This window comes from Cnephaeus nilssonii (genome assembly GCF_951640355.1).
Source record: "Cnephaeus nilssonii genome assembly, chromosome: 10".
In the NCBI taxonomy this organism is placed as follows: Eukaryota; Metazoa; Chordata; class Mammalia; order Chiroptera; family Vespertilionidae; genus Cnephaeus; species Cnephaeus nilssonii.
In genome coordinates this window covers 56265381-56291463 of record NC_137081.1, presented here as the reverse complement: position 1 = coordinate 56291463, position 26083 = coordinate 56265381, and the positions used below count along the sequence as shown (strand labels likewise).

Below are 26083 nucleotides of genomic sequence, written 5' to 3'. Positions count from 1 at the left end.
GTTCTGTATATTGAATATTTTCTTTAATAGGATTAAGAAGTAATGGTATTAAACTCTTTTGATTGCAGGAATTTCAATCATTGGAGAAATACCTACTGCAATGATTAGGAAAGAAATGTTAAATACAGTGTATAGCATCTTTTTTTTTTTAATATATTTTATTGATTTTTTACAGAGAGGAAGAGATAGGGATAGAGAGTTAGAAACATCGATGAGAGAGAAACATCGATCAGCTGCCTCTTGCACAACCCCTACTGGGGATGTGCCCGCAACCAAGGTACATGCCCTTGACCGGAATCGAACCTGGGACCCTTGAGTCCGCAGGCTGACGCTCTATCCACTGAGCCAAACCGGTTTCGGCAGCATCTTTTTTTAAAATATATTGATTTCAGAGAGAAAGGGAGAGGGAGAAACATCAGTGATGAGAGAGCATAATTGATCAGCTGCCTCCTGTATGCCCCACACTGGGGATCGAGCCTGCAACCCAGGCATATGTCCTGGCCGTGACCTCCTTGTTCATAGGTCGACACTCAACCACTGATCCACACCGGCTGGGCCAGTGTACAGTATCTTTATACATAGGATCATGCAATAATTTCAGGGAGTAGCTATGGTAGAATTTGATATATCAGTCTTCTTTCTTGTGAAGTGAATTTTCCAAGTTATCAAAATCCACAGGTCTATAAATGAAATGTATGGCAAACTGAGTAACCTTTATACACTATTAAAAGTTTGATAGTTTTAATTTTTTACAAATTTGACATACCTTGTTTTTTATTGCTAAAATGAAGTTTTGAAATTAGTAAATTTTTTCTTACGTTTCTCTTTCCGTTACTGAATTTTAATAAACATATTAAGACCTATTATTAATCAGATTTATAGTTTCATTTTTGCTCTTTTCTGCTAATAAAATGAGCATAATATTGTTAGTGTATATTGTTAGCATATACAAAAATCTGAAGTGCTATTTTTAGCAGTAATGAGCTAGAGTGGTAAAATCTAAAAGTAAGCAAGTTATACAGTTGTTAAAATTATAACCCTTCTTGAAATTGAAAACATTTGACTTTGATAAGTATCACCTCATGGAGAACATACTAACCTTTTTAAAATAAATGTTGAGCTGAGGCCGGTTTTGCTCAGTGGATAGAGCGTCGGCCTGCGGACTGAAGGGTCCCGGGTTCGATTCCGGTCAGGGGCATGTGCATTGGTTGCGGGCACATCCCCGGTGGGGGGTGTGCAGGAGGCAGCTGGTCGATGTTTCTCTCTCATCGATGTTTCTGGCTCTCTATTCCCTCTCCCTTCCTCTCTGTAAAAAATCAATAAAATATATTTATAAAAAATTAAAAAATAAATGTTGACTTTCTGGTAGGTATTGGAAATCTGCAAAGGACGTCCAGCCAACGAAGTACCCTTACATACCAAAGAAATAACTATGCTCTAAACACAACAGCTACCTATGCGGAGCCCTACAGGCCAATACAATACCGAGTGCAAGAGTGCAATTATAACAGACTTCAGCACACAGCACCGGCCGATGATGGCACCACGAGATCCCCATCAATAGACAGCATTCAGAAAGACCCCAGGCAAGTACTGTTATGTGTCTTCCAAATGCTACAGAATTATAGAAGCCAACCAGTTCCTTTATTCTCACTTCTTTTCAAGTTGCCAAGACTCTTATAAGATCAGTAACTCCTTATCTCTAATATTTCCAGTTGCATTCCAGTACTATAAGTCATTGTGGTTAATTTCATTTTAAATAATTCATTTAAAGAAGGAAGATGGATTCCTTCTTTCAATGCTTTAATAATAGGTTAGAGAATGCGCTGTCTGTCTGAATATCTGCAGCATTCATCATTGAAATACTTCACCAAGACAACTCTCTGGTCTGTCCTCTGAGTCTGAATCACACAAAAGACTTTTAAAGGATCATTTTACCCCTTTTCCTTTTTTCCTGACTGACTTCATAGATGAGAACTTCAGGAAATGCATATGGTTGTTTTAAATGGGAAAGACCAGTGTTATATATTTTCAATCATATTGATCAATGTTATTTTGTGCTTTTATTAACTTGGTCCTTCAAAAAGCTCTTTGCCATTTAAGAGAAAATCATTTACAAAAAATTCTCATAAGCAAAAAATATTTGGCACATAATAAATGTTTCCTTTTGTAAATTTTATTTGGACATGTAGAAAATGTGTTTTATTAAGATAAGTCTGAGTCATTTAGTACTTGCTTTTTACAGACTGGCCTCATCTTTAATGAAAGCCATTTAAAATATTCAGGAAATAAAGATGTTTAGAAACTAAAAGAGAACTCTAATTTCTGTAAAAGTGAAATTATTGCTAAATTTTAAGCAGCTTGAGTGCTATTTTAAGGCATATATTAGCAAGATTTCATTCACTCTTCGCCCACAGACAGTTGTTTCACTGGAAAATTGTTATAATTATCAATTCATTTTTATCAACCTACCAACTTATTCTAATGAATGTGAAATAAAAGCATCAGTGAGGTTTTGGTCATTAAACCAAAATAACTAAAGGTACTTTTGACTTAAATGGGAAGCCCACTGCTTTCTTAAAGCCACTCCACTTAACTCTTTTTCTAAAATTCTTTATGGTTTATATATACATTTGATTCTGCTATTCTGCTTGCTACCTTTTTGTCATTTTAAGGATTTTGTAAAATAATTTGTCTAATAGCACCTCAATGTAATTCAGAAATACTTTTACATGATTTTGTTTTTAAAAACCTCAAAATGACAACGAGTATGGCACCCTAATACATGGAGAAATCCTAAAAAGGGCTTTGAGTCATAGGTAATTTAGACCATACCTTGGCTGAACCTACAGAGAAAAGAACAGCTACCCAGAGAGGCAGTGGTGTGATTAGAGCTTTGAGTTTAACATGTGTCCCTGAAGAATTCAGTTCTGACATCTGATGTGAGTTGATTCACTATAAACAAGGATTTCATGTATGATAATATATTTCAGCTATTCATAGTATGATAATTTATAGTCTAATGCATAAAACAGTTATAGCTAGCTTTGATTATGTGAATGCTTACTGATAACACATTTGTAAGATGAATAAATGATTATCTTATAATAATAGGTGTACTTTTTCTACCTGTAACTGGAATCCAGGTGAATTTGAAGTTTGAATATTCAAAGCTAAATAAAAAGCTTATGTTAACTATTACTTAATTTTTAGTTTTGAAAATAGCAACATTAAGTATTTACTCACTTCTAAACCTACTTACTTTATGATTAATGTTACATTATAATTAGCCTGAAAAAATCCTGTAAGACTGAAGAAATTACTCATGTTTTCTTTGTAAAAGGATATCTATGAGGGTTTCTTTTTTTTTTTTTTAATAGTTTTCTAGTTTGGAAGCAAAATGATTAATAGTACAAACAGTACATCTTAAAGGAATAAAAAAAGTACTTCCTATGGAAAGTGACTTAAAGTGACAGCATCCTGGTGATGTTTTTTGAGCAGGGCTTAATCTTTGATATTCTATGGGATAATTTCATTTATCATCTCCTTGACATTTATATATTGTCAAATGTTTTACTTCTACATATATTATAAAATCCATAATATACTGTTACTATTTTTACTATAAATAGTAAGTGTCTTTTAAAGAAATTAATATTAGTAAAAAAAGATGGTTATTGTATTCACCTACATATTTACTATTTATAATTCTTCCTGTAAATTCAGTTTTTTATCTCTTCTCATTTCCCTTCAAACTAATAATGTCCTTTAGCCTTTCTTGTGCTGCCTATCTACTGGCAAGAAATTCTCTCAGCTTTAAACCTGAAAATGTTTTTATTTCACTAGTTTTTAAAGGATTGTTTTGCTAGATATAAATTTTGGGATAGATAGGTATAATTCTCCCCCCCAACCCCCCTCCTCTGGTAGTTTAAAAAAAATGTTCATTTATTGTCATCAGATCTTCATTATTTTTAATGAGAAATCAGACATCATTTGTATCATTGTTCTCATTATGTAATGAATCTTCTCTCTGGCTGCCTTTCAGATTTTTCTCTTTATCTTTAACTTTTAACAGTTTACTGTGAGAGGCCTAAGTATAGTTTTCTTTACATTTAACTTGCTTGGGATTCACTAAGATTCTTTAAATGTTGGTTGATGATTTTTACCAAAATTGGGACATTTTCCACCATTATTTGTTTAAATATTTTTTGTGTGTCCCAAATTACTCTCCTCTTCTTCTGGGATAACTTGACATCTCACAGGTTACTGATGCTCTCTTCAGGTTTTTTAATCTGTTTTTCTATATATTTTCCAGATTGGATTTTTTAATTGATCTGTCTTCAAATGTATTGTCTCTTCTACAGTCTCTAATATGTTTAAAGGTCATCCAGTGAATTTTTTCTATTTCAGATACTTGAATTTGGTTCTTTTTTTTTTCTTTTCTTCTTATACAGTTTCCATGTCTCTGATAATATTCCCCATCTATTCAGTTCTTATATACATCTTTTCCTTTAAGTCTTTGAGCACATTTACAATAATCATTTTACAGTCCTCTTCTTATAATTCCAACATCCAGGTTTTCTCTGAGTCTGTTCCTATTATTTGGGTTTTTTATACTTTTTTAAGTCATTTTTTAGTTTCTTCTGATGCCCACCAGTTAAATTATGTGTGAACTGTTATGGATGATACATTGTAGGGACTCAGGATTATGTTGTCTCCTGTTAGGGTCCTGAGGTTTTTTTGTGGCAGATAACTCAATTATTGGCAGACACTTTTGATTCTTTTGAGATTGGTTTTGTTTTTTATTAGGATGGGTCTATTTCAGATTTGTTTAGCTCCTAGCACATGGCCCTTACTCTGTGAGATTAGGTGCTCAGTAAGGTCTGCACTCCGACTGAGATGGAAGTCCACCATCAATTGGCATAAACTCAGCCCTAAATTTTAGCCAATGTGCTGTCAAAGCAGGCACATGCTTAGCTCTCAATCTTGCAGCAGCCACTTTCCAGCGGACCTGTACATGTGCCCTATACATGCACAGCCCAACACTCAACTCCGAACTTGTAAATAATCCTCCCACACACACACGTAGAATCTGCTCTGCATAGTTCCCTGCTCTCCATTACCCTGTCCCACAAGTTCTAACCACTTTGGCGTCTCCAAATTCCAGTCTCTCTCTCAGCTCACTAAGCTCATCATTGATACTTTCCTTAAGGTCTGTGCTTCCTATGCCACAATCCCAAAAGTGCCCTCAGGCAGAAAGCCAGGTGAATATGAGGCTCCTGCGGTAATTCCCTTCTTTCAAAGATTACATTCTTGTGTTACCTGTTGTTCAGGCCCTGAAAACAGTTTTCTTATGCATTTAGAAGTCCGATGTACTACCCACTGCACTACAGAGTCCTCATACATTTAGTCCAATTTTATAGGTGTTAGTCGTAGAAGGGTAAAGTTCATCATGGCTGAAAACAGAAGTCCGGGCTTAGGTTTTAATAAAGCAGATCCTGGCATTGATGCCATGCCATCCCACCAGCCCGTGAACTGATAGCCATTTCCACAGGGTAAATTTCTGCTGAAAATCAAGGTTGGAGTTGATGCCAACCAAGCCTAACTACCCATCTCTGTCTGGAGCCTTCTCTTTGTGTTGTCTGACCCTCGTGACACCCAACAATGCCAGGAAGTCTTGGCCACCCCTGTGCCGTTTAAAGGGGACAAAAATGTGTATTTGTAATAATTGTGAGTCATCAAGGAAAGATTAAACCCCACTCCTTGTACCCCGTTAATTACAGCATAGATTTACATAATGGGCATAGGTAGATTTTAATCAGAAATGGCTAGAATAGTTTCAGTGCATAAAAGGACATGTTTTTGCAGAGAATACGCCTGTTTATAATAGTTCTTATGTTAGGGATAATGAACATTAATAAAACACCCATATCATAATTTCAAGTATATAAAATATCTTAATATACATTATAACAACTTAATCATCACAGCCAACCTAAGAAGAAGGTAGAAATAATAGTTTTATTGTTCCTGTTTTATAGATGGTGAAACTGAAACTTCAATTAATTAACTGGTTTTCAAAATCACATAGTAAATGAAGGACCTGGGACTTTAACATAGGCAACCTAACTCTAAATTATGTGCTTTTTCTGCTGTGTTATCCTACCTCTTAGCATTGAGCGGTATATATATATATATATATATATATATATATATATATATATATATGTTTTTATTGATTTCAGAGAGGAAGGGAGAAGGAGAGAGAGAGAGAAACATCAGTGATGAGGGAGAATCATCAATCAGCTACCTCCTGCATGTCTCCTACTGGGGATTGAGCCCGCAACACGGGTATGTGCCCTGACCAGAAATTGAACCATGACCTCCTGGTTCATGGGTCAATGTTCAACCACTGAACCACACTGGCTGGGCCATTTCTGGTGTTCTTAATGTCTATTCATGACATGGTCATCCAGGCTGTCCTCCAAGCCAGAAATCTCCACTAACTTCAGTTTTCAGAGGATCATATGGAAGCTGTGCAAAGAGTGGATGAGAGGAGGGGTGGCGTTTGAAGCAGATAGAACATGTAGGAGGCTATTAGAGTGGTCCCAGCAAGACGGAGAGAATGGATGAGTGTCTTCCTTATAAATGTGACCATGTCCCATTCTGTCACTCTTCTGCTTCAAAACCTTCATTAGCTCTCTGTTGCTTATGTGGGGACAATGCAGGAGGGGACAAAAGTAAGTTTACAGTGGTGAGTACACAAAACACAGTTTATTCTTATATTATTATTTATTAATTTTTGTATTTTTTATACAAACAGCTGTAAACCTACTTTTGCCTCACCATGTCTATAGATCACCTGGCTTTCACTAACCTTCACCACTTCATTGGTTCTTTGTCTATATCTAAAGTTATTTAATAGTGTTTACCTCATGGGGCAGCAATGGAGGTAAATGAGATAATGTATATAAAGCTCTTGACCCAATGCTTGATGCCAGTAAAATCAGTAACTAATAACTTGTTATTGGTATTAAGACTAAACTCTTCAGTTTGGCATCCATAAAATTAAATTCAATGTTTGTACCTCTAGCCACCTGCAGCCTAGTAAGGAGTCACTAAATATTTGTTAATGCATGGAGCCTTCCAAGACCAAGAGAGACACTAGGCCTTTAAAAACCGGGCAATAGAAATATCACTGGGTTGTTAATTTAAATGTTTTTGTAGAAGCAAGCCAATTGTCCATAGAGAAATAAATGGGTAAAGAAAATGTGGTATATGTACACAATGGAATATTATTCCTCTATTAAAAGGGAAATCATGCCATTTGCAACAACATGGGTGGACCCTGAGGATTATGTTAAGTGAAATAAGTCAGACACAGACTACCAGATCAAATACCATATGCCCTCACCTATATGTGGAATCTGGAAAAACAAAACAAAACTAAACTCATCAGTACAGAGAACAGATTGGTGGTTGCCAGAGGCAGGGGTTGGGGGTGAGAGAAATGAGTGAAGGTTGTCAAAAGCTATAAACTTCCAGTTAAAATAAATAGTTCCTAGGGATGTAATGTACAGCATGGTGACTATAGTTAACAACAATGTAGTGTATATTTGAAAATACGTTTGGAGAGTAAACCTTAAAAGTTCTCATAACAAGAAAATAATTTGTAAAGGTGTAGTGATGGGAAAAAAGTTTATTAAATATTAATTCATTTTTGGATTAACATTTTATTTTGTCCTATAATCAAAGTCTGCAAATTTGTTGCTTTTTTAACTGTTTGTAAGAAATTGGTCTACATATGATATAAGCATAAATTCATATTTAAAAAGGATTCCAAATAGTGGGGCAATCAGCTGACATCTGAAAATTCTGTCAGTGTGATGTTACCTGAAAAAGCAAAATGTAAAAGTATATATGCTTGGTATAATTGTATACTTCTTTTACAAGAAGTAGGATAGATAACACAGGGTGTTAGGCTTCAGGCTCTGAATTCGGATTGCCAGAGTTCAAATGTTGCTCTACTCTTGGCTAGCTGGGTGACTTTAGACAAGTCGCTTTATCTTTCTGCTTTGGTCTCCAAATCCATAAGGCTGCTATAAGAATAAATTACTGGTAATGTGCGTAAAATGCCTAGAATAGTGCCTGGCACAGAATAGGTACTCATAAAATTTTAAGTGCTGTTCAATAACAATCCAGTTCTTTGGAAAATAATGTGTACGCACACATGAGCACATTTGCACATATTTTGAAAAAAGACCAGCAGAAAATGCCAGCAGTGTTTCAATTTTCTGCACATAGGATTGCTGATAAGAAAATACTTTTAAATAATTTTCTGTGTTTCTTGCTTATAATTATAATCAAGAGCAGCCATAAACATGACACTTGTTGAAATTTTTCAGGTCCACATTTGCGATCTGTATATTTCCACCAGCCCTTCTTCCTCTCCGCAAGCGTGACATCTCACCTAGCTAAAGTACACTTATTTACCTGAGCCTTGCACCTGCGAATTGCTTTATGGGCAGAAAGGCATAGAATTAGAATCAAGGCAAGGAAAATGAGAAAGTTACTCATGTTAAGAACTTGTTTGTCCCCTTGAATCTCTTTCTGTGCATCTTGACTGCTTTAGGATCCTAAGCAGCTGGGCCTCTGCGTATGTCCATCAGGGGGAAAATTATTTACATATACATGTATTTTAGGACTTTTGTAACTTCCAATTTTGGTCTCAGCTGAGCTTTTTTCTTATGCCAAATGTTTTGTATTGTTAAAAACATGGGCCTTCTTTCTGAAGCCGTCTTTTTCTCATGCAGGGAGTTCGCCTGGCGTGATCCCGAGTTGCCTGAGGTCATTCACATGCTGCAGCACCAGTTCCCCTCGGTGCAGGCGAACGCAGCGGCCTACCTGCAGCACCTGTGCTTCGGCGACAACAAAGTCAAGATGGAGGTACAGGACCCAGTGCCTGGGCCGCAGGCAGAGGCAGTGCCTTTTCGTTTCGCAGTCTCATGCCTGTGTGCTTAAGAAATTACCAGGTGCCCTTTTAGAGGGATTCTGATACCAGGGACTCTTTCACTTCGTAACTGTGCATTTCAGTATTTCTCAGAAAAAACTGAGATGAGTATATTTCTTAGAGTGCTTTTAGCACTTTCAAATTGTGTGTCCACTCATTAGGTCATTTGTAAAAAATATAAAACATGAAGCAAAGGTCAATTTAAAATGCATTTATAAAGTATTTTTCATAAAAATTATAGTATGTCTGAAACAAGTGAGCTCATGTATTTCATGAGATTCTGGTCAAGACTGTTGCCAACATACAATTAAGTAAAATTACAGAAGATTTATAACTGTTACTAATACTGAACATATAGGAATATTTTAGTTCACATTTTACGTTTTTTGGCATTTGCAGAAACACGGTGAGTCATTGGTTATTGGCTGGTGTCCTGTATCATACAGATTATTTCTTTTAACATTTTAAGTCATCCCCCAACCCACTGCAATTTCACATAGAACTTAAGTGTTTCTCCTTGATTTAATATGCAAAACAACATACCAGTTGCAGACCTAAAGGTGGATGCAGTAAATAAAGTCTAGAAATGTTCAGATAATGTACTGATGAATTGACAAATGGAAGAAAATTTAGAGTATCTTAGAGGAACAGTTCTAAGACTCCATTGACTTTAGTCACAGATCCTTTTCTGTGTGATCTCCAACCCTGCATATAGCTTTCTTGTGTTTGTGTATTTGTTCTTTGCACTCGAGAGTGGAAGCACATCCCTGTGTGTGTTCAGAGGGTTGGAGTAGGACTGTGCTACCTACACCTGCCATTAATCCACCTTGGTCTCCCTTCCCTTTTTTAAGCCATGAACCCAGGAAATGAGCTGCATCTTGGATAGTGTCCTTAACATTTAGAAAAGATGGGTTATGTAGAATGAAAAGTAAAGTTTTGAAATTATCTGGAGTTGTCCATTTCCTGTGATCTTTTTATAAAAGACTTTTGTTTGATCACTGCTGAATCTCATGTCACTTAGGCCTGGTACCTAATATTTCTCATTCTAGGTGTGTAGGTTAGGGGGAATCAAGCATCTGGTTGACCTTTTGGACCACAGAGTTTTGGAAGTTCAGAAGAATGCTTGTGGTGCCCTCCGAAATCTTGTTTTTGGCAAGTCGACAGATGAAAATAAAATAGCAATGAAGAATGTTGGTGGGATACCTGCCTTGTTGAGACTGTTGAGAAAATCTGTTGATGCAGAAGTAAGGGAGCTTGTTACAGGTGGGTAAAGAATGTGATCTTGTCCTGGAGGAAATGCTGAAACGGTCTGGACTGTGCCCTTGTATGGTTCCTGGTGAAGGAGTTGGAGGGTGTAGATAGGAGATGAAATAGTGCTCACAACTGTGATGTAGGCTGAGTGTAACTTAACGCAATGATTCAGAAGGCTCTCCGGTGATGCTAGGATAGTTATGCTTAGTGATGCAGAAGTGTCAGCTAACAGATGTCTTGTTCATAGAGGGCGGATGTCGTTTTTATTATGTATTCCATAGTAAATCTCCATTTAAAAAGACTGTCTCTCCTTTATTTTGAAAATAAAATACTACACTTAAGGATCAGCTGCCTTCCACTTCAGCTCAGCCCAAGTCCTAATGCCTGTTAGTACCTCAGATGCTTTCCTGGGACCTGGGGATGAATAGAACTCAGTCCCTGCCCTCAGGTAGCACGCAGACTCGGGAGGAACATGAGGTCCTGCGGATGGCAGTGAAAAATGGCAAGTTAAAGGACTCATTAAAGAGGCATTGGGTTCTAGCTGGTTTGGCTCAGTGGATACATCGGCCTGTGGACTGAAGGGTCCTGGGTTCAATTCCGGTCAAGGGGACATGCCTGGGTTGCAGGCTTGATCCCCAGTAGGGGGCGTGCAGGAGACAGCCAATCAGTGATTATCTTTCATCATTGATGTTTCTCTCTCTCTCTACCTCTCCCTTCCTTTCAATAAAAATATATATTAAAGAAAGAGAGAGAGAGAGAGAGAGAGAGAGAGACAGAGACAGAGACAGAGACAGAGACAGAGACAGAGACATTGGGAGCACAGAGCATGAATGGGTAGGGAAGTTCCGTTTGACATGAAACTGAAGTTGTCCTAAAGGATTAGGAGGCTTTGGCTGGGTAAACAGGGGAGATACTTCAAGTCATAAGCAGAGGTTCAGAGCCAGCATGGGAGGGATGTAAAGTCAGAGGTACCAGCCAGAAGAGGATGCTGAAGGGAGACCAGGCCAGAGAGAGATGCAGGCCTTGTTTGGGGAACCCAAATGAGGGGTCTGTGTCCCGCATGCAGTGGGGATGAAGGCAGGGCAGGGCAGGTTTGGGCTTTTAACCACATTCTTCCTCAGGCAGAAGATGGAGGGATTGGATGGGGATGAGCCTAGCATCTGAGAGGCCTATGAGGACTTCAGGAGTCTAAAGATAACAGCTTGAGCTCTATCAATAATAGAAGAGGTAGGTGGTGCAGAAGAGGGAACAGTTAGAGAAATATTCATGGTCAAGGCATGACGGACTAGTGTGAAGAGTGAGAGACCAGGAGGAACTGAGCTATATGTCTCAAGAGACTGGACATTGCAACACCATCAGGTAGATGCAAGAGTGCTTGAGGTCAAGGTGAAAGAAAGACTCTGCCGGAGGGCAAATAAAACGGCAGCATTATTTATAATAGACCATTAGTGGGAAATACTGAGTGTTCATTGGTAGGCAAATGATTAAATAAATGGCAGTGTGCTCACCCAATGAAAGCATATACAAGGTTAAAATAAGTGTATTAAAGCGATCTATAGCAACATTGGTATATCTCCAGAAATATGATACCATTTTTATAAAGTTTTTAAATATGCAGGTTGAGGCTTTAAATTATTTTTGATATATGCATATGCAATAAAGTTAAAAGTTTTCATTGGAATGGTAATAGATTCATGATAGTGGTTACAGGATGGGGGGATTGGAGAAACTGGGATTGGGGGCTATAATCTAGCTTTGTGTCTTTAAAAAGGAAGTAATTTGAAACAAAACAATTCATATTTAACAAAGCTGGATGGTAGATACCTAGGTGTTGTTTTATAATTGCTATGCTATTTGTCATGCTTGAAATATTTAAATATTTTTAACAACTTTTTTTTTTTCTTCCAAAATTAATCCCATTGCCTACTGGCTTTCACTATGAAATCAGAGCTGCAGGTTCTGTCAGCTACAATTCAGTAACACTTGGGAATGTAGCAAACCATCATGAATCTAATATTTCAAGGGAACTAATTTCCTCGTAAAATATTAGGTTCACCATACAGTACCCTGCACTCCAAATAAGATACGAAACTTATATACTCGGATTGTGCTGCCTGCCTTGATATTGTTTGAATATTAATGTTTTAACACATTTACTAGTAAATTGCATATTGATTTATTAATATGTACTCTCTATTTCTAAAATACTTTGAGACATCTCATCCTTTCACACCAAAAAGTAAATTATTTACACCTGCATATATATGTATGCGTGTATATATACAAAATGAAAATTAGAAGAAGCTAAATAGAATTAAGAATATTCATCCTAGAAGTCCACACAGTCACTGTGGTAACACCCAGAACGTTGCCCTGTGCTCCCTGTTGGGAGGCAGAGGAGACAGTGGTATTGCAGTCAGTGAGTGCCTTCTCTCATTGTTTGATGTTTCGTTCCCGTCACTTCACACTTTGTGTGTAATGTCCAAGTATCTTCTCCCAGTAACACGCCTGTGCAGCCAACAAGGCTGCCAACTGATGCACGTGGCTCCCCAAGGGGTCAGCAGTGATCCAGGGACCACAGCTCACCCTCAGACGTATTCTCTTTTGATTAACTAGGCAGATTAATGGTGACTTGGTTCTTACATTCTTAATGTGCAGTTTTCTTCTCATTTTCTGTCATAGGAGGAATAGGTCTCTGCTGGAGTTCTGTTTCTGAGGTGTTTGTCTCTGGGAGGAACAGTGGCAGGGACTTTTTGAGCTGAGTTCTCGGAGCTTGTAAGATGTAGTGATAAACAGGAAGAAAAGTATATGAAGGTTTCGTGATTGTTTTTCATTTGAGAATAAATCAGATTTATTGGAAGTAGAGCCAGCCTTCACTACGAAGGGCTTTTATGTACTAATTTGCCTGATTTATACTCTGGATGTGAGTACTAATTTAGATCTTTCCTCTATATTTTTCCATTTCTGTGTGGCTACAGTACTCATTGCTGAGAACACGAGCTGTTTTAAAACATGGACCCTGACCTTGAAAGGAGGATGTTAGTGTTTCCTAATTCCAAAAGAGCTATTTCCCTGAATAGATTATGTCGCTTCCAGTGTAACTCTAGCACCAACCTCATATTTCTTTTCTGGAAACAGCTGCCAATAGCTTTTAGGCTTTAAGAAGTATTTTTTGGCCATACTTGTAGGGTAGGGGAAATTACGAATTCTTTATGACTCTATCATTTTACCCCTAACAATTTATTCTGATATGTGGACTGATTACTTATGACATGCTCTCTTCAAAAGTAGTCTTTACTTTGGAATAGGTGTGGTCAGTGTGTAAACACCCAATTGCCACATTTTAAGGAGCTGGCCCAGAGGACTTCAGAAGTGAGTTCCAGTTCCAAAGGCTAGATGTCAGCCAAGTTTAATGTCTTTATAAACATTATCTAGCTAACGTTAAACTACCAAGTCATAATATAAATCTAGCAGAGTTGCGTGTATATGACATCAAAAGATCTCTGAGCTCTTTCATTAACTCTTCCTCAAGCCAAGTACTCATAAGCTGTCTTTAAATTACAGAACCACAAGGTTGGAGGGGAGCCTCAGAATTCATTTTGCCCAGTTAGCCATGGGTCCCATGTACAGCTTTCACACAAAGTCACTGCCCATTATGTGCTTGAACCCACAGGGACAGGGAGCTCATTACTTCATGAAATTAAGGCTGAGCAGCAGGGTTATTCAAAAGCAACAAGGAGACATTAAGTGTGACTTGAGAAGACAAGGAAGATGTGCCCTCAGGAGCTCGTTTTGCCAAGCAATGGCCCTGCAGGAGAAGACCTATTAGCCCCATCTATAGGTGGCTGACATCTAACCAGCCTCCCATCTATCTCCTAAGCAAGAAAGGGTGTCCCCATCATCCTCATTAAAATATGTGTGTTCCAAAATGGGTGGCAGGGTGCTTGTGACCCTGTCACCCCGTGTTCCATATCAGCTGCCCATCTCTATAAAATCCCCTTTGTAAATAGAACAATATCCTTCCAAATTTCAGTGTTCTGCCAGTGTCCTCTACAAATTACTGTGGCCTTGGCCAGCCTTGCATGATGCTCGGACTTTGTAGGCGTAGCCTAAGAATTGTTTTTGTGGTTTTTTTAAATATATTTTTTATTGATTTCAGAGAGGAAGGAAGAGGGAGAGAAACATCAGTGATGAAAGAGAATCATTGATCGGCTGCCTCCTGCACACTCCCTACTAGGGTTTGAGCCCACAACCTGGGTATATGCCCTGACTGGGAATCAAACTGTGACCTCCTGGTTCATAGATTGAAACTCATCCACTGAGCCACACCAGTTGGGTGCCTAAGAGTTCTTTAGTGCAAATTACATTCAACTTAGGATCATGGAGTGATGAAGCACAATGAACTGATGTGTTCACAATATTGTACTATTTGAAGAAATTACTATCCCTTTGAAGCTAGGTGTTCTATTATCCTTAATATCAAGTAATTCTACCTAATTATTAATCCACAGCCTTTTTCCCTAGTCCCCTTTGTTTCAGTTTGACATTTTTATTGTACTTAAATGAAAAAAAATTTAGCTATTTTCTTTGAAAGATGCCTCGCCTTTGCTTTAAATTTAATGACTGCCCAGGGCCTACATTTTTGGCCACATCTTTATGCAGGGAAATAAAAGGAAAAATGATTTTTGCCAAGTGTATTTTTGCAAGACAGTTGGGCTGTCACTGTTAATTAAAATAGTTCCCTAATATGTAACATGATATTTGTGTTTTCTTCATTGTGTTGAACATTTCCAGGTTGAAACCTAATGAACATTTTTTTTTTTTTTTAGTAATTGTTAATATATGTGGGTGCTCAGGGTGAGGTTGCTTTTTTTAAAAAAAAGAAAGCACAGGTACTTGAAAGCTGGATGAAGTATGGTTCCCCCCATTGGGTTATAAGATGGATGAATGCTAAGCCACAGACTGGATGGAAAGTAGGAACATCTTGTCGCTAGAAAAGAACTCATTTGTTTTTGATGGAACAAAGGAACTCATTTGTTCTTGTTGAACTCATTTGTTCAAGATAATTGAATATAGTGTTCCTAAGCTAGGAAATATGAGTTTCAAGTTTTTAAGCATCCTAAAAGCATCATTTTTAAGACTATAGAGATGGAAGATATTGCACAGAATCTGGAGGCCTACCTTTTAATAAAACAAATGTCCCCAAACTATCACATGTCTCTTACCACCATTAAACTGGTGTCAGATACCAAAAAGTAGCCTTTGTTCTTGAGTAATAATAGACTTTTAACCAGTTAACTGCCACGATATTTTGAATTGAATTTAAAAAGGTCCACTGCTTGCATCTATAGACGCTTATGGCGTACAAATGGTTAAAGTGGCAGCTATGTTCATATTACTTCCAATTTAGTAAGTGATTAGTCATCCATATGGCTAAGTAAAACATTTCTACACATTTATTTTAAAATTTTTGGATGCCAGCAGTGGATTCCAGATACTATGCAGAACATGAAATGAGGCATATTCCTTCCTGGTCATTAGCTCCTGTTTCTAATTAGACAGTAGATAAATAAGAAAATGAGTCATGCACTAAGGAAGGGCAGGTGGGCAGGCTAAAGTTCAGCAGACAGCAGAGCATCCTGTAAAGAGCCAGGGCTTAGTGGACATGCATTTAGCCTTTTGGACTGTTACCTGCCATTGGAGCATGAAACAATTTACTGAACATGACCCCTTGGCCTAATTAATGTGCCATTAAAACAGTCATTTATTCTCTGATTCAGAGAGGAGTTGTTCTGTTAGTTTCTATCCTGCCTTTTCTGGGTCACTTGACTTTCAGGAGCTACATGGGTAGTTTTCACAAATTTAACGATATCCCCTTCCAATTCCCAGCCCAAGTCAGTAGGATCTTTACCATTTGGCCCACTTTATAAAAAAGAGCAATAGAAATGTGTGCTCTCTTCTTTACTGAGCATTTCAATCCATAAAAATTGGTGCTAAATAAAATGTTAAAAAATGTAATAGCAACAAGAAAAAATGGTTTATTATAAATGGATAACTCCTAATTCAGAGTCACAGAACTTTGAGCTGGAAAGGACCCTAAATAAGTCCTCTGTCCTGCCCTGCACTCCCATACAAGAGAGGAGAAACAGGGTCCAGAGATTGAGTCCAGGCCGGGCTCCTGGCATGCAGGCGGAGCTCTTCCTTCCCTGCCTCTGTCGCTGCCCGCCCTGGCCATCCCCAGGCCACCGACACGTGCAGGGCAGGCACAGAATATGAGGTGCCCATTGTCAGGTGTCATTTCCCTTGTTCTTTTAAATTCCCACCAGAAAGGTACCACATACCTCCTTTGAATTTTACCCAGGAATATAGAGAAGTATTGTTTAGCTTGGCCACTAGCACAGCCACATCAAACTAGTGATCAGGTGTAATCATAAAGCTTCATGTTGCTTAGAAAGCACGGGAATGTGACACGGAGTACAACCTTCTGTCTGTGGGGGGCTTCTAAATGTTGAGCAGAATGATGCCATCAAGCGGGGAGACTCAGAGGTTCCCGACTCAGAGGTTCCCTATGAACTCAGGTGGTCAGCCACGGGTCAGAGTAGGTTTCTCAGCACAGGAACAGTCCCATAATGCCGCGCTCCCTCGGTAGACCAGAAAGCCAGTAAATGCACAGTTTATCAGGGCACTCATAAACATCTAAAAAGAAGATGCCCAAGAGACCCTGATTCAGGTCCCTCAAGTTCTTTGCAGCGTTTAGTCTGTAATTTCCCAAGGCTTGGGACTGGAAGCACTCTTGTCTCTTTGCTGTGAATACCAAACAACGAGGTTGAGGATTGAGTGCAATTACAGGTGAATAAGCACATTCCTGGGAGAGGTAAAAGTCCGCACGGAACAGTGTAGATGCCCTACTTCTGTGTCAGGAGCTGAAGTAACCTGAAGGACTACTGGGTGGCCTGGCTGCTGCCCTCTCGCTACCTCTGCATCAAAGCGATGCTCTCGGGGATTTCCCCTGCTGTGGCCTGTTCGTGTTAACAAACTGCCCTAACAGACAGACTGTCCTGTGTACCCCTTACAGGCAATCTCAGTCAGCATTTTGGGATTGTAAGCTGGTTTATTTTCCGTGGAAATGCCTTCCCAGGGTATGTGGGACTACACTATGTCATTAATGCTCTCAACCTACCCATGGAAAACCACCTAGCATAAAGATGTTCAAATGCAAATGTGAATTTATAAAGGGATCTCTAGAAATTGATAGATCTTTTCAAAGGTGCTGTGATCCACCTTTGTACCTGAAAAATCACAGGAACAGGCTAGCCCTCATGTTCTTTAAAGACTAAAGATCTATCACTGGTGTCCGTTAGCTGGGAAAAATCTAAACAGCAGGAGCAAGCCCCTTCAAATGGAGTATGTGGGCCGGGCCCCACAGCACAGCATTTGTGGCTCACACAGGTCTTCAGTACCACACAGCCAGCTCCTAGGAAGCCGCCTTCACTCAGATCACCTACGGACTCAACTCGCCACCTCTTCTGAAACCGGAGTGGTGACCGTTGTGACCCCAGCTGTGGTTAAGTTAGCTTTCCTTGCCTGACATGGATTGTGCATTAACTGTGCAGCAACCAGGTGATCAGGCAAGGCCCACGGGCCAGACTCTCCACCACCGAGGAGGCCAGCTATGCCAGACAGCAGGGGACTCAGCAGGCGGCCCATCCTGGCAGCGGGGAGGACGAAGGAGCCACACGCCAGGCCTGCAAGCCAGGAGCAGGCCTGCACGTTCACTGCTCTGAGAGTCGCTGCTCGCGTTGCAGGAACCTCTGCTGAGATGATAGCATCTTGGGAACCCCGGGAGTAATGCTGCACCACTGTGGCTGGTTCTCCTCATAATTTATCCAGAGCGAAGTGTTTCTATCACTGAACACAATACTTTTCCCCAGTCTCATAATAATTGCTTTCCCATTGTTTCAGTTCCATTTCAGTTTCATGATTTGTTCACAGCCTTCCAGTACTGGTGGAAAGCTTGAGTGGTGTGCCTGAAGCCACAAATGGCAGGCATTTTTTATTGCACTGCTCCCTTCCCACTCCCCCTTGGGTTGCCTCGTTTCTGCTACAGCACATATTCCCACACATGCCGAACTGCTGGCTCAGCTTTGACGCCACCCTCAGCTTGCATCAGGCTCCAGTTCTTATCACAAGTGCTCCCCCTCCCTCTTTGCTTTCCCACAGCACCCCTCCAGAGCCTCATCACATCTCCCCTACACTGCTGTCCTGGGACATAGGCTCTGCCCCTCCTGCTCCATCAGCCTCGCTGCCATCCCTGGAATGACACCTGTCCCTGTTCCACACTTCCCCACCTGCCAGTCAGACTGCTTCCCCATTCTCACCTGCGAGGCCAGCCCCAGCCTCGAGGCTCCCCACTCTTTCTCCTCCCCCTGGTCTGGTCCACCTGGAAGGTTCTCCCTGCCCCTCACGCCCCATCCCAGACGTGGTGGTCTCCAGTCTTGCCAGACAGGTTCCCGCACTCAGGAAAACCTGCGGGGAAAGGCAGCATGGTGTTGGGGAGTGAATAAGTGTGAGCTCAGGTCAGACCCACATGTTTCCTTCCAGCTCTGGCCCCAAGCAAACCACTTCTCCCAGTACCAGCTTCCCCAGTGCCTGGCACGAGCGATGAGAGAGCCGTGCTGTTGCTCATCCTGTGCTCGGGTGCTTTGCCCTGCTGCCTTGTGTTGTCACCATGGCAAGGCCTTCCGAGGATCAGCCTGCATGTCTCCTTTAGAGCCAGTGGCATAAAATGAACAGCGCCTCTACCAGCACTTTCCACTAGAAGTATAACACAAGAGAAGTAATTCTCAACTTCCTAGTAGCCACATTAAAAGGGAAGAACAGGTGTTATTTCTTTTAATAATGTAGCCTCTTTAACCCAATAGCTCTAAATCACTTCACCTTATAAGCAGTATAAAAATTATTAATGGATGTTGCATAATTATTTTTTTTTTTTTTGGTACCAGGCCTTCATAATCCAGTGTGTATTTTATGTCTATAGCACACCTTTGGACTAGCCACATTTCAGGTGTTCAGTAGCCACCTGTGGCTGACAGCTACTATATTTACTGCACATGTGGGGTCTGTGCTAGGCTGGGTAAAAGTAACTGCGTCTAAAAGGCATGAGGTACTTGGCTTTGATGGACAGCGATGCAGGTGGCCATACTGTGACAGAGTGTAGTAGCCACACTTAACATTATTCTCTTACCAACGAAACATCATCAAAGTTTATAAAAACCATACTGGGGTTAGGGGAGAGCTTCAGAGAGAAGAAACGGTGAAGTGTTTTTTGCTAGATCCTCAGTGTTTCAGCCAGAGACTTGTAGGGAATGTCTTGGAGGCAGGTGCCAGGATCGAGGGTGGCTTATCGTCCTGATTTGTCATCCACAGACTGAGTTTACGAGATGCACACACTCTGACCCTCGGATGCAATCTGCAGTCTTGAATTACATTTTAAGTATTAGTCTGATATTTCTAACCCCATTTATCAAGACTGCTTGCAGGGTGGGTACACATGGCACCAGCCTGTTCCGAGAAGTCCACAGATGCACACTTGCCAGGAGGGGACCAGTGCATCTACCAGAAGTGTCCTCAGCCCCAGGGGGGTGGGGCATGGTTAGGACAGTGACTTGTCATGACGTTCACTCTGTGCCAGGAACTGTGGGTGCAAGACCTATTGGTCTGTTTTCAGAGTAGATACTCCCCACACCCTAAGGCTTGGGGACTTGAGCTTGCCTCATGGACATCGTGGGAAAGAGCGTGACCAAAACAAGAATTTCAAGAACAGACACAGAATGAGGGTAGCTTGTGAATTAAATTGTAGGGTCGTGTCTAGTGGTGATATTTGAAGTGCACTCGGACTTTCTTTTATTTTTCCTTTTACGATGTCCAAGAACTCTTGTGGGTCTTTGTAGGGTTTTTTTCATAATTAAGAAACTGGGAATAAACGTAATACCATGTAAAAGTTAATAGTTTTTTTATTTTTTTTCATATCAGAAAAAATAATTGTTTAGGGCATTATGTATGTGTGCAACCAGAGAAATTGCATTTTCCAAATGTTCTTTGTTTGACTTTTAATGTTCTTTAAGAAATACATTTTTTTAAATAGTGCCATTATTTTAATTAATCAGTTAAACCAGTTTCTAATTTGACTATAAAATTATCAGTTGGCCGTTAGAATAAGCTATAAAGCTAGTTTTAAACATGAGCTCTTTGGAAATTCTGCAGCATGGGATTTGTGTAAAATGGTATTTTAATTACTTTTATTCATTCTTTGTGGGGAAAATGAACTTTCATCTCTCCTGGAAGTGTTTCATTATGGCTGTTGGCTATTTGTTGTGTGTACCTTTTCCTATGGTAGAGAATAAGTAGCATTTTCTAAAATAATAGGCATTAAATTCCCTAGGATCTTTTCTATTTTTTAATTATTATTTTTATTTTTTGTATTGTTGACAGCATTGCAGATGTCCCCCAGTTTCTCCCCATTAATCCCCCTGCCCCTTCACCACACTATTGTGTGTGTCCATTGGTTATGCATATCCTAATATATAAAAAGCCAGGGGCCGTCAAGACCAAAACAACTGGACGGACAACCGAACAGCAGGCTGCATGGAGCGACAAGGCCGGCAGAGGGGTTACTGAGGGACGACCGAACGACTGAACAGCAGGCTGCGTGGGGCAACTAGGCTGGCAGGAGGGTTAGTGAGGAACAACCAAACAACTGAACAGCAGGCTGCGTGAGACGACCAGGCCGGCCGGGGTGGTTAGTGAGGGACAACCAAATGACTGAACAGCAGGCTGCATGGGGTGACTAGGCCTGCTGGGGGGGGGGGCAGTTTGGGGTGACCAGGCCGGCAGGGAGGCAGTTGGGTGCTACCAGGCTGGCAGGGGGGGTAGTTGGGGGTGACCAGGCCGGTGGGGGGAGCGGGGGCAGTTAGGGGCGACAAGGCAGGTAGAGGGGGGCAGTTGGGGGCAACCAGGCCAACAGAGGGGGGGCAGTTGGGGGCGACCAGGCCAGCAGGGGTGGGGCACTTAGGGGCAATCAGGTAGGCAGGCAGGTGAGCAGTTAGGAGCCAGTGGTCCCAGATTGTGAGAGGGATTTCGGATTGAAGAGGGTGCAGGCTGAGAGAATCCCCCACACACACACCCCTCCCGCCCCCATGCACGAATTTCGTGCACCGGGCCTCTAGAATGTGTATAAGTTCTTTGGTTAATCTCTTCCCATCCCTCTTCCCCCTCACACACACATACACACACAACCCTGATATATGTCAGCCTGTTCCATGCATCGATGCCTCTGGGCCTGTTTTGTTCGTCAATTTATTATGTTTATTTGATTCCACAGCCTAGTATTTTCTAAATTAGTTTGTATATTTATATTCTTAGTCCTCACAACAAATAGCTAATTGCTTTAAATTAAATAAACACCTCAAGCTTTCTAAACTAAATTATAGTTTATTTTTAACTTTCTCTTTGGGAACCAGGAGATCATGGAGTGTGCTGCTAAATATTTTTAAAGCAAGTTTTACATTAGAATGTTGGAGCTAAAGGTTTATCATGATGATGGAAAGTGCTCATCCCACAGCTCTGTACTTGCTCATCAGCCTTTCTACCTCTGGGAGTTGGTGTATCTTCTATTCATTACGTACTTCTCTGGCAACATTCTTCCTGACCCAGTAAATGAAGCCCTATACAGACTAAGTGGAGAGAACACTATTTTATTACTACCTTAGTGGAGTGGAGTGTACACAGGTGTTATTAGCTGGCCTTAAGAATGGTGCTTTTTACTTTTGAGTAGAAAAGCTAAATTAATCAACCCATAACCAAGGCTTTTACGTTTAATTGAACCTTCTACATTCAATATTGATTCATCAGAACAGGTTATTTTGACTTTCCATAACCTTATTTTTGAAACAGAAAGTGAGGAAGAAAAGCCAGTATCTTAAGATTTGCTTTGATATTTGAAATGGCCAATTAAATCCACACCAAATGTCCTAGCTCTTTGTGTTGCGTGGTGAGGTGCAGGAGGGGTGGGATCATATAACTTACAGTGCAGATGGCAAAGCTGCCTTTATGTGGGTCCCTTGGGTGCTACAGACTCAGCAAAAATTTTTTTTTAAAAAAAACACACACACACACGTTTTTTTCTGGTCAAGAATAATTTTGAATATTTTTTGAAGTTGCAGAAATGAAAGCTTGACTTTCTACACTATTACTGGTACACTGGTTTTATGATCCATAAATCAACTCAGTTGACCAAAAGGTAGCATAATCAGCTTGTCTACTGAAGGGTTACATATTTTTAGCAATTTAACTATTTATAATTGGACAACACTGATCCTTTCTTGTTAGAAGTTTAAGGAATGGGAAGTTTGGCATGTTGATTTGAAGAGATGGAGCAGCAATGGGATTCTTCTATACCCATAGCTAAAATAATAGTTTCAACAACCATCTGTTTGAGTCTTCATGTGAAAGGCAGGCAAAACTATGCTGGCAAATTACCTTAAAGATCCAGAATTTTGTTCTGACCTTCTCCTCATAGACCTTAAAGACAGTCCTGAATGCAAGGGAGGTAATATTTAATAGCTGAGTTTGACAGTCAAGGAAATAAAGGGGAAATCCAAAAACAAATAGAATATATTAAATTGGATCGATCAACAAATATTTTTGAGTAACTGTTATATTCCCTGCATATGTGCAACAAGACATAAAAATAGGGTGATAAGAGTTTTGTTCTTCAATATACTTGCCTAATAAAATGTAAATTAAAATTAAATTTAGAAATACAAATGCTTATCATCCTTTAAAAAATCATGTAAAATTTCAAGCCTTGCCCGTCCGCTGTGGCTCAATAGTTGAGCGTTGGCCCATGCACCAAGAGGTTGCTGGTTCGATTCCAGTCCGGGCACATTCCCGTGTTGCAGGCTCAATCCCCAGTAGCGGGTGTGCGGGAGGCAGCCGATCCATGATTCTCTTTCATCGAAGTTTCTATCTCCCTTTCCCTCTCTCTAAAAATCAATAAAAACATATTTTAAAATTTCAAGCCTACAAAATAAATGGGAAGTTAATTTTGTGCAGCTTGACTCTTTAAGGTATTATATGTAAAGCACACAATTCCTGAGACAGAGTTAAAAAAATGAACAAACAGCAAATGGTCATTATTCTTGTTTATATTGATTTATGGACATTGATGCTCTTCAAGCCCATGAAGATGTAAAGGCTATTAGTAAACTGTAGGATGACATAAGAAAACAGTACAGAATTCTTGTACCTACACAGAAAATCATGGAAAATTGCAAATCTGGGAAATAGCCTCTTACCAAAAGTAGGTCTTAGAAGCAGCCAGGAGTGGAGGCAGGACCCATGAAAAACAAGCTTTTCTGCCAACGATCAAAGAACTGCTCAGCCTCAACTCCAAGCTCCAACGTACTAAAGAACCACCCCCTTAGTCATGTTTTCACCTGAAGTTTGTGACTCACGCTGTTTAATTTTCTGCAGAGAGATCTAATTTTATACCCGGAGCCTATATTATGATAGGTTTTGCTTTCTACAAGCCTTACCTTGCTGTTAACTTTGCTGGGATGCACTTACTTTGTGAAGTATTAGAAACTGCAGCTCTCCCTACATGATGACTTTTGTGGAGTGAGGAATTTGAAAGCTTTGATAGAGAGATAACTTGCTCCGATGACATAAAACTGTCAGCAGGGACAGTTATGAAATGACCCTTGTCCACCAGAGCCTGGGCTCTGGCCCCTTGCTGGCCTGTGGCTGGCTCACGCCCCGGCGGCCCCATCAGTGCCCTGGGAAGAGTATGGTTGGCCTTGTTAGCAGGAAATGTTAGAGCTCCATTCACGGCACCCTTCATGCCTCGTCCCATTCCGTCTTCTGTCTTGCTTCCCATCTCTTGTTATTGGGGTCGGACAGACCTCCAGAGACTCATCTTTAGCTCCCAGGCCCCTTCCGTGGTCATCAGTCCTCTAATCCTTTTCCACTAAGACAGTGCTTTTCAAATGTCTTTGGGACACGAGACCCTTTTTACAACAGAAACACCCAAAGAAACCCAATCTTGAGGAGAGATTAGTATGGAGCCGCTCTGAGTGAACTGGATGGGGATCATGAGCTCTACCCCCAGCACTCCCCCATTCCTCACAGGGCCACCCCTGAGTCCGCAAACGCCAAGAATCCAGGTAGCACAGTGTAAAACCATTTTATGTAGAAACGTACAGCCCATTTTCTCAGAATCCACGGAGGACTAGCTCTGCCTGTGGAATTTGAGTTTGGTCCATAAGCACTGGTAGGACCTCCCTGCTGTGTGCCACCTCTGGCTACACAAGCAATGATCTGTCGTGGTGGGAAGAACAAGGTTTCAGAGACCAAGCAAGGTCTTCCCTTTTCCTCATTTTGAACTCTTGCCCCACTCCCCACCCACGTCCCTCTCCAGGCCTGACTAGGTGGGCTCTGCTGAGGCAGAGGTCCTAAAAAGCTGTGGTTCTGGTGGGCTCTCCAACTGCAAAAGGTAGGAGCAGAGGGAACAAGGGAAGCCCAGGTACAGAAGGCAAAGCCACGTGAAAGGGGAGAGGAGCAGGCACAGTGTGGAGTAGAACACAGGACCCACATGTTTTCCCAGGGTGGAGCCGACCATTCCCTCCACCCCATCCCCACAGCCCCCATGTGGCCGGGTCAGGGCAGGCTTTCGGGCAAGGGATGGTCCTCTTGGTGAATCGTCAGAGTATTGCTGCACTACCTTCTTTCTAGCCCTTTGCTTTTACCTCTCCTTCCCCCAAAAAGAATCAAAGCTTTTGTCAGCTCTCTGGACCACCCTCCCTCATAAAGGGTCCTGTGCTGTTTTCAGGCTGGCTCCTGGGTCACTACACACTGTCCTTGTTGCTGGCTCATACTCTTGCTCAGTCACATTCACAAGCCTGACCTGCACCCATGGACATGGCAGATTTTGCCGACTCCTTCCCCTCCACCGGCCAAGTGTTGAGGGTTCTGAGAGCACTGTGCAGACTTGAGCAGCTCGCCAAGGATACATCAGGCATGCAGGGTTCTGAGGCCTCGGCCACAGGAACTGCAACTTCTCTTCTACCTCCTTCTCTCTTAGGAAAATGCATTGATGTGAAAGTGACATTAGAGTAGATGTAATCTTGAATTTGCTCTTAGAGTAATTATTAGAAAATATGTGTGCTACAACAATAATTTAAGCCACCTCATAGTTGACACAGATATGAAGATAATCTAATGTGCTTACAATTTTGATAGCATTCTAATAAGCTACATTTTTAGGTCTTTTGTCCTAGCAATCTTGTTGTCAGTTACAGTATGGTGACTTAATTTCTTGAGGTTCACCTGTATCCAAACGGAGTGGCAGTAACTTGCACTTCTAAAACACATGGTAATAAAACTCTTAAAGTGGAAATAGAAATATCCAAACCTTATCTAAATAAATATGAAGCAAATGTAGCCACCCTCTGTGCCATTAAAGCTACTGCATTAAGTGTGAGCGTCCCAGTACCAAAAGTAAGAAGAGAAAGCATGATGAGGAGAGACATGTCGTCTTTTGAGAAAAAGAAACTTATTCCAAGTTCTAAAAATGGTTTGTCTCACAGAACATTGAACGACAGGGAAAACGCAATGAATGGCAGTTTTACAACAATCATAGATGCGTTATATTATGACCTGTGATTGGATTGTGCCCCTCACCTCACAGAGCAACTAATTTGCTTTGCAAAAGCCATAGTTGTCTTGCCTGATTGATACATAGGCTCTAAAACTTGAGAGAAGGAC

General features: G+C 40.7%; 1 protein-coding gene across 12 annotated transcripts in view; it reads left to right on the top strand.

The window, feature by feature from the left end:
- PKP4 (plakophilin 4) overlaps nucleotides 1–26083 on the top strand; it is a 237556-nt gene that overhangs the window by 187247 nt on the left and 24226 nt on the right. For 7 of the 12 annotated variants that reach the window (XM_079782902.1, XM_079782899.1, XM_079782900.1 and 4 more), the window contains 3 exons: nucleotides 1370–1586; nucleotides 8814–8946; nucleotides 10060–10273. In XM_079782902.1, the coding sequence (XP_079639028.1) occupies nucleotides 1370–1586; nucleotides 8814–8946; nucleotides 10060–10273 (564 nt within the window). Of the gene's footprint in view, nucleotides 1–1369; nucleotides 1591–8813; nucleotides 8947–10059; nucleotides 10274–26083 lie in introns of all 12 variants that reach the window. The other 5 variants (XM_079782903.1, XM_079782896.1, XM_079782901.1 and 2 more) reach the window with 1 other exon arrangement.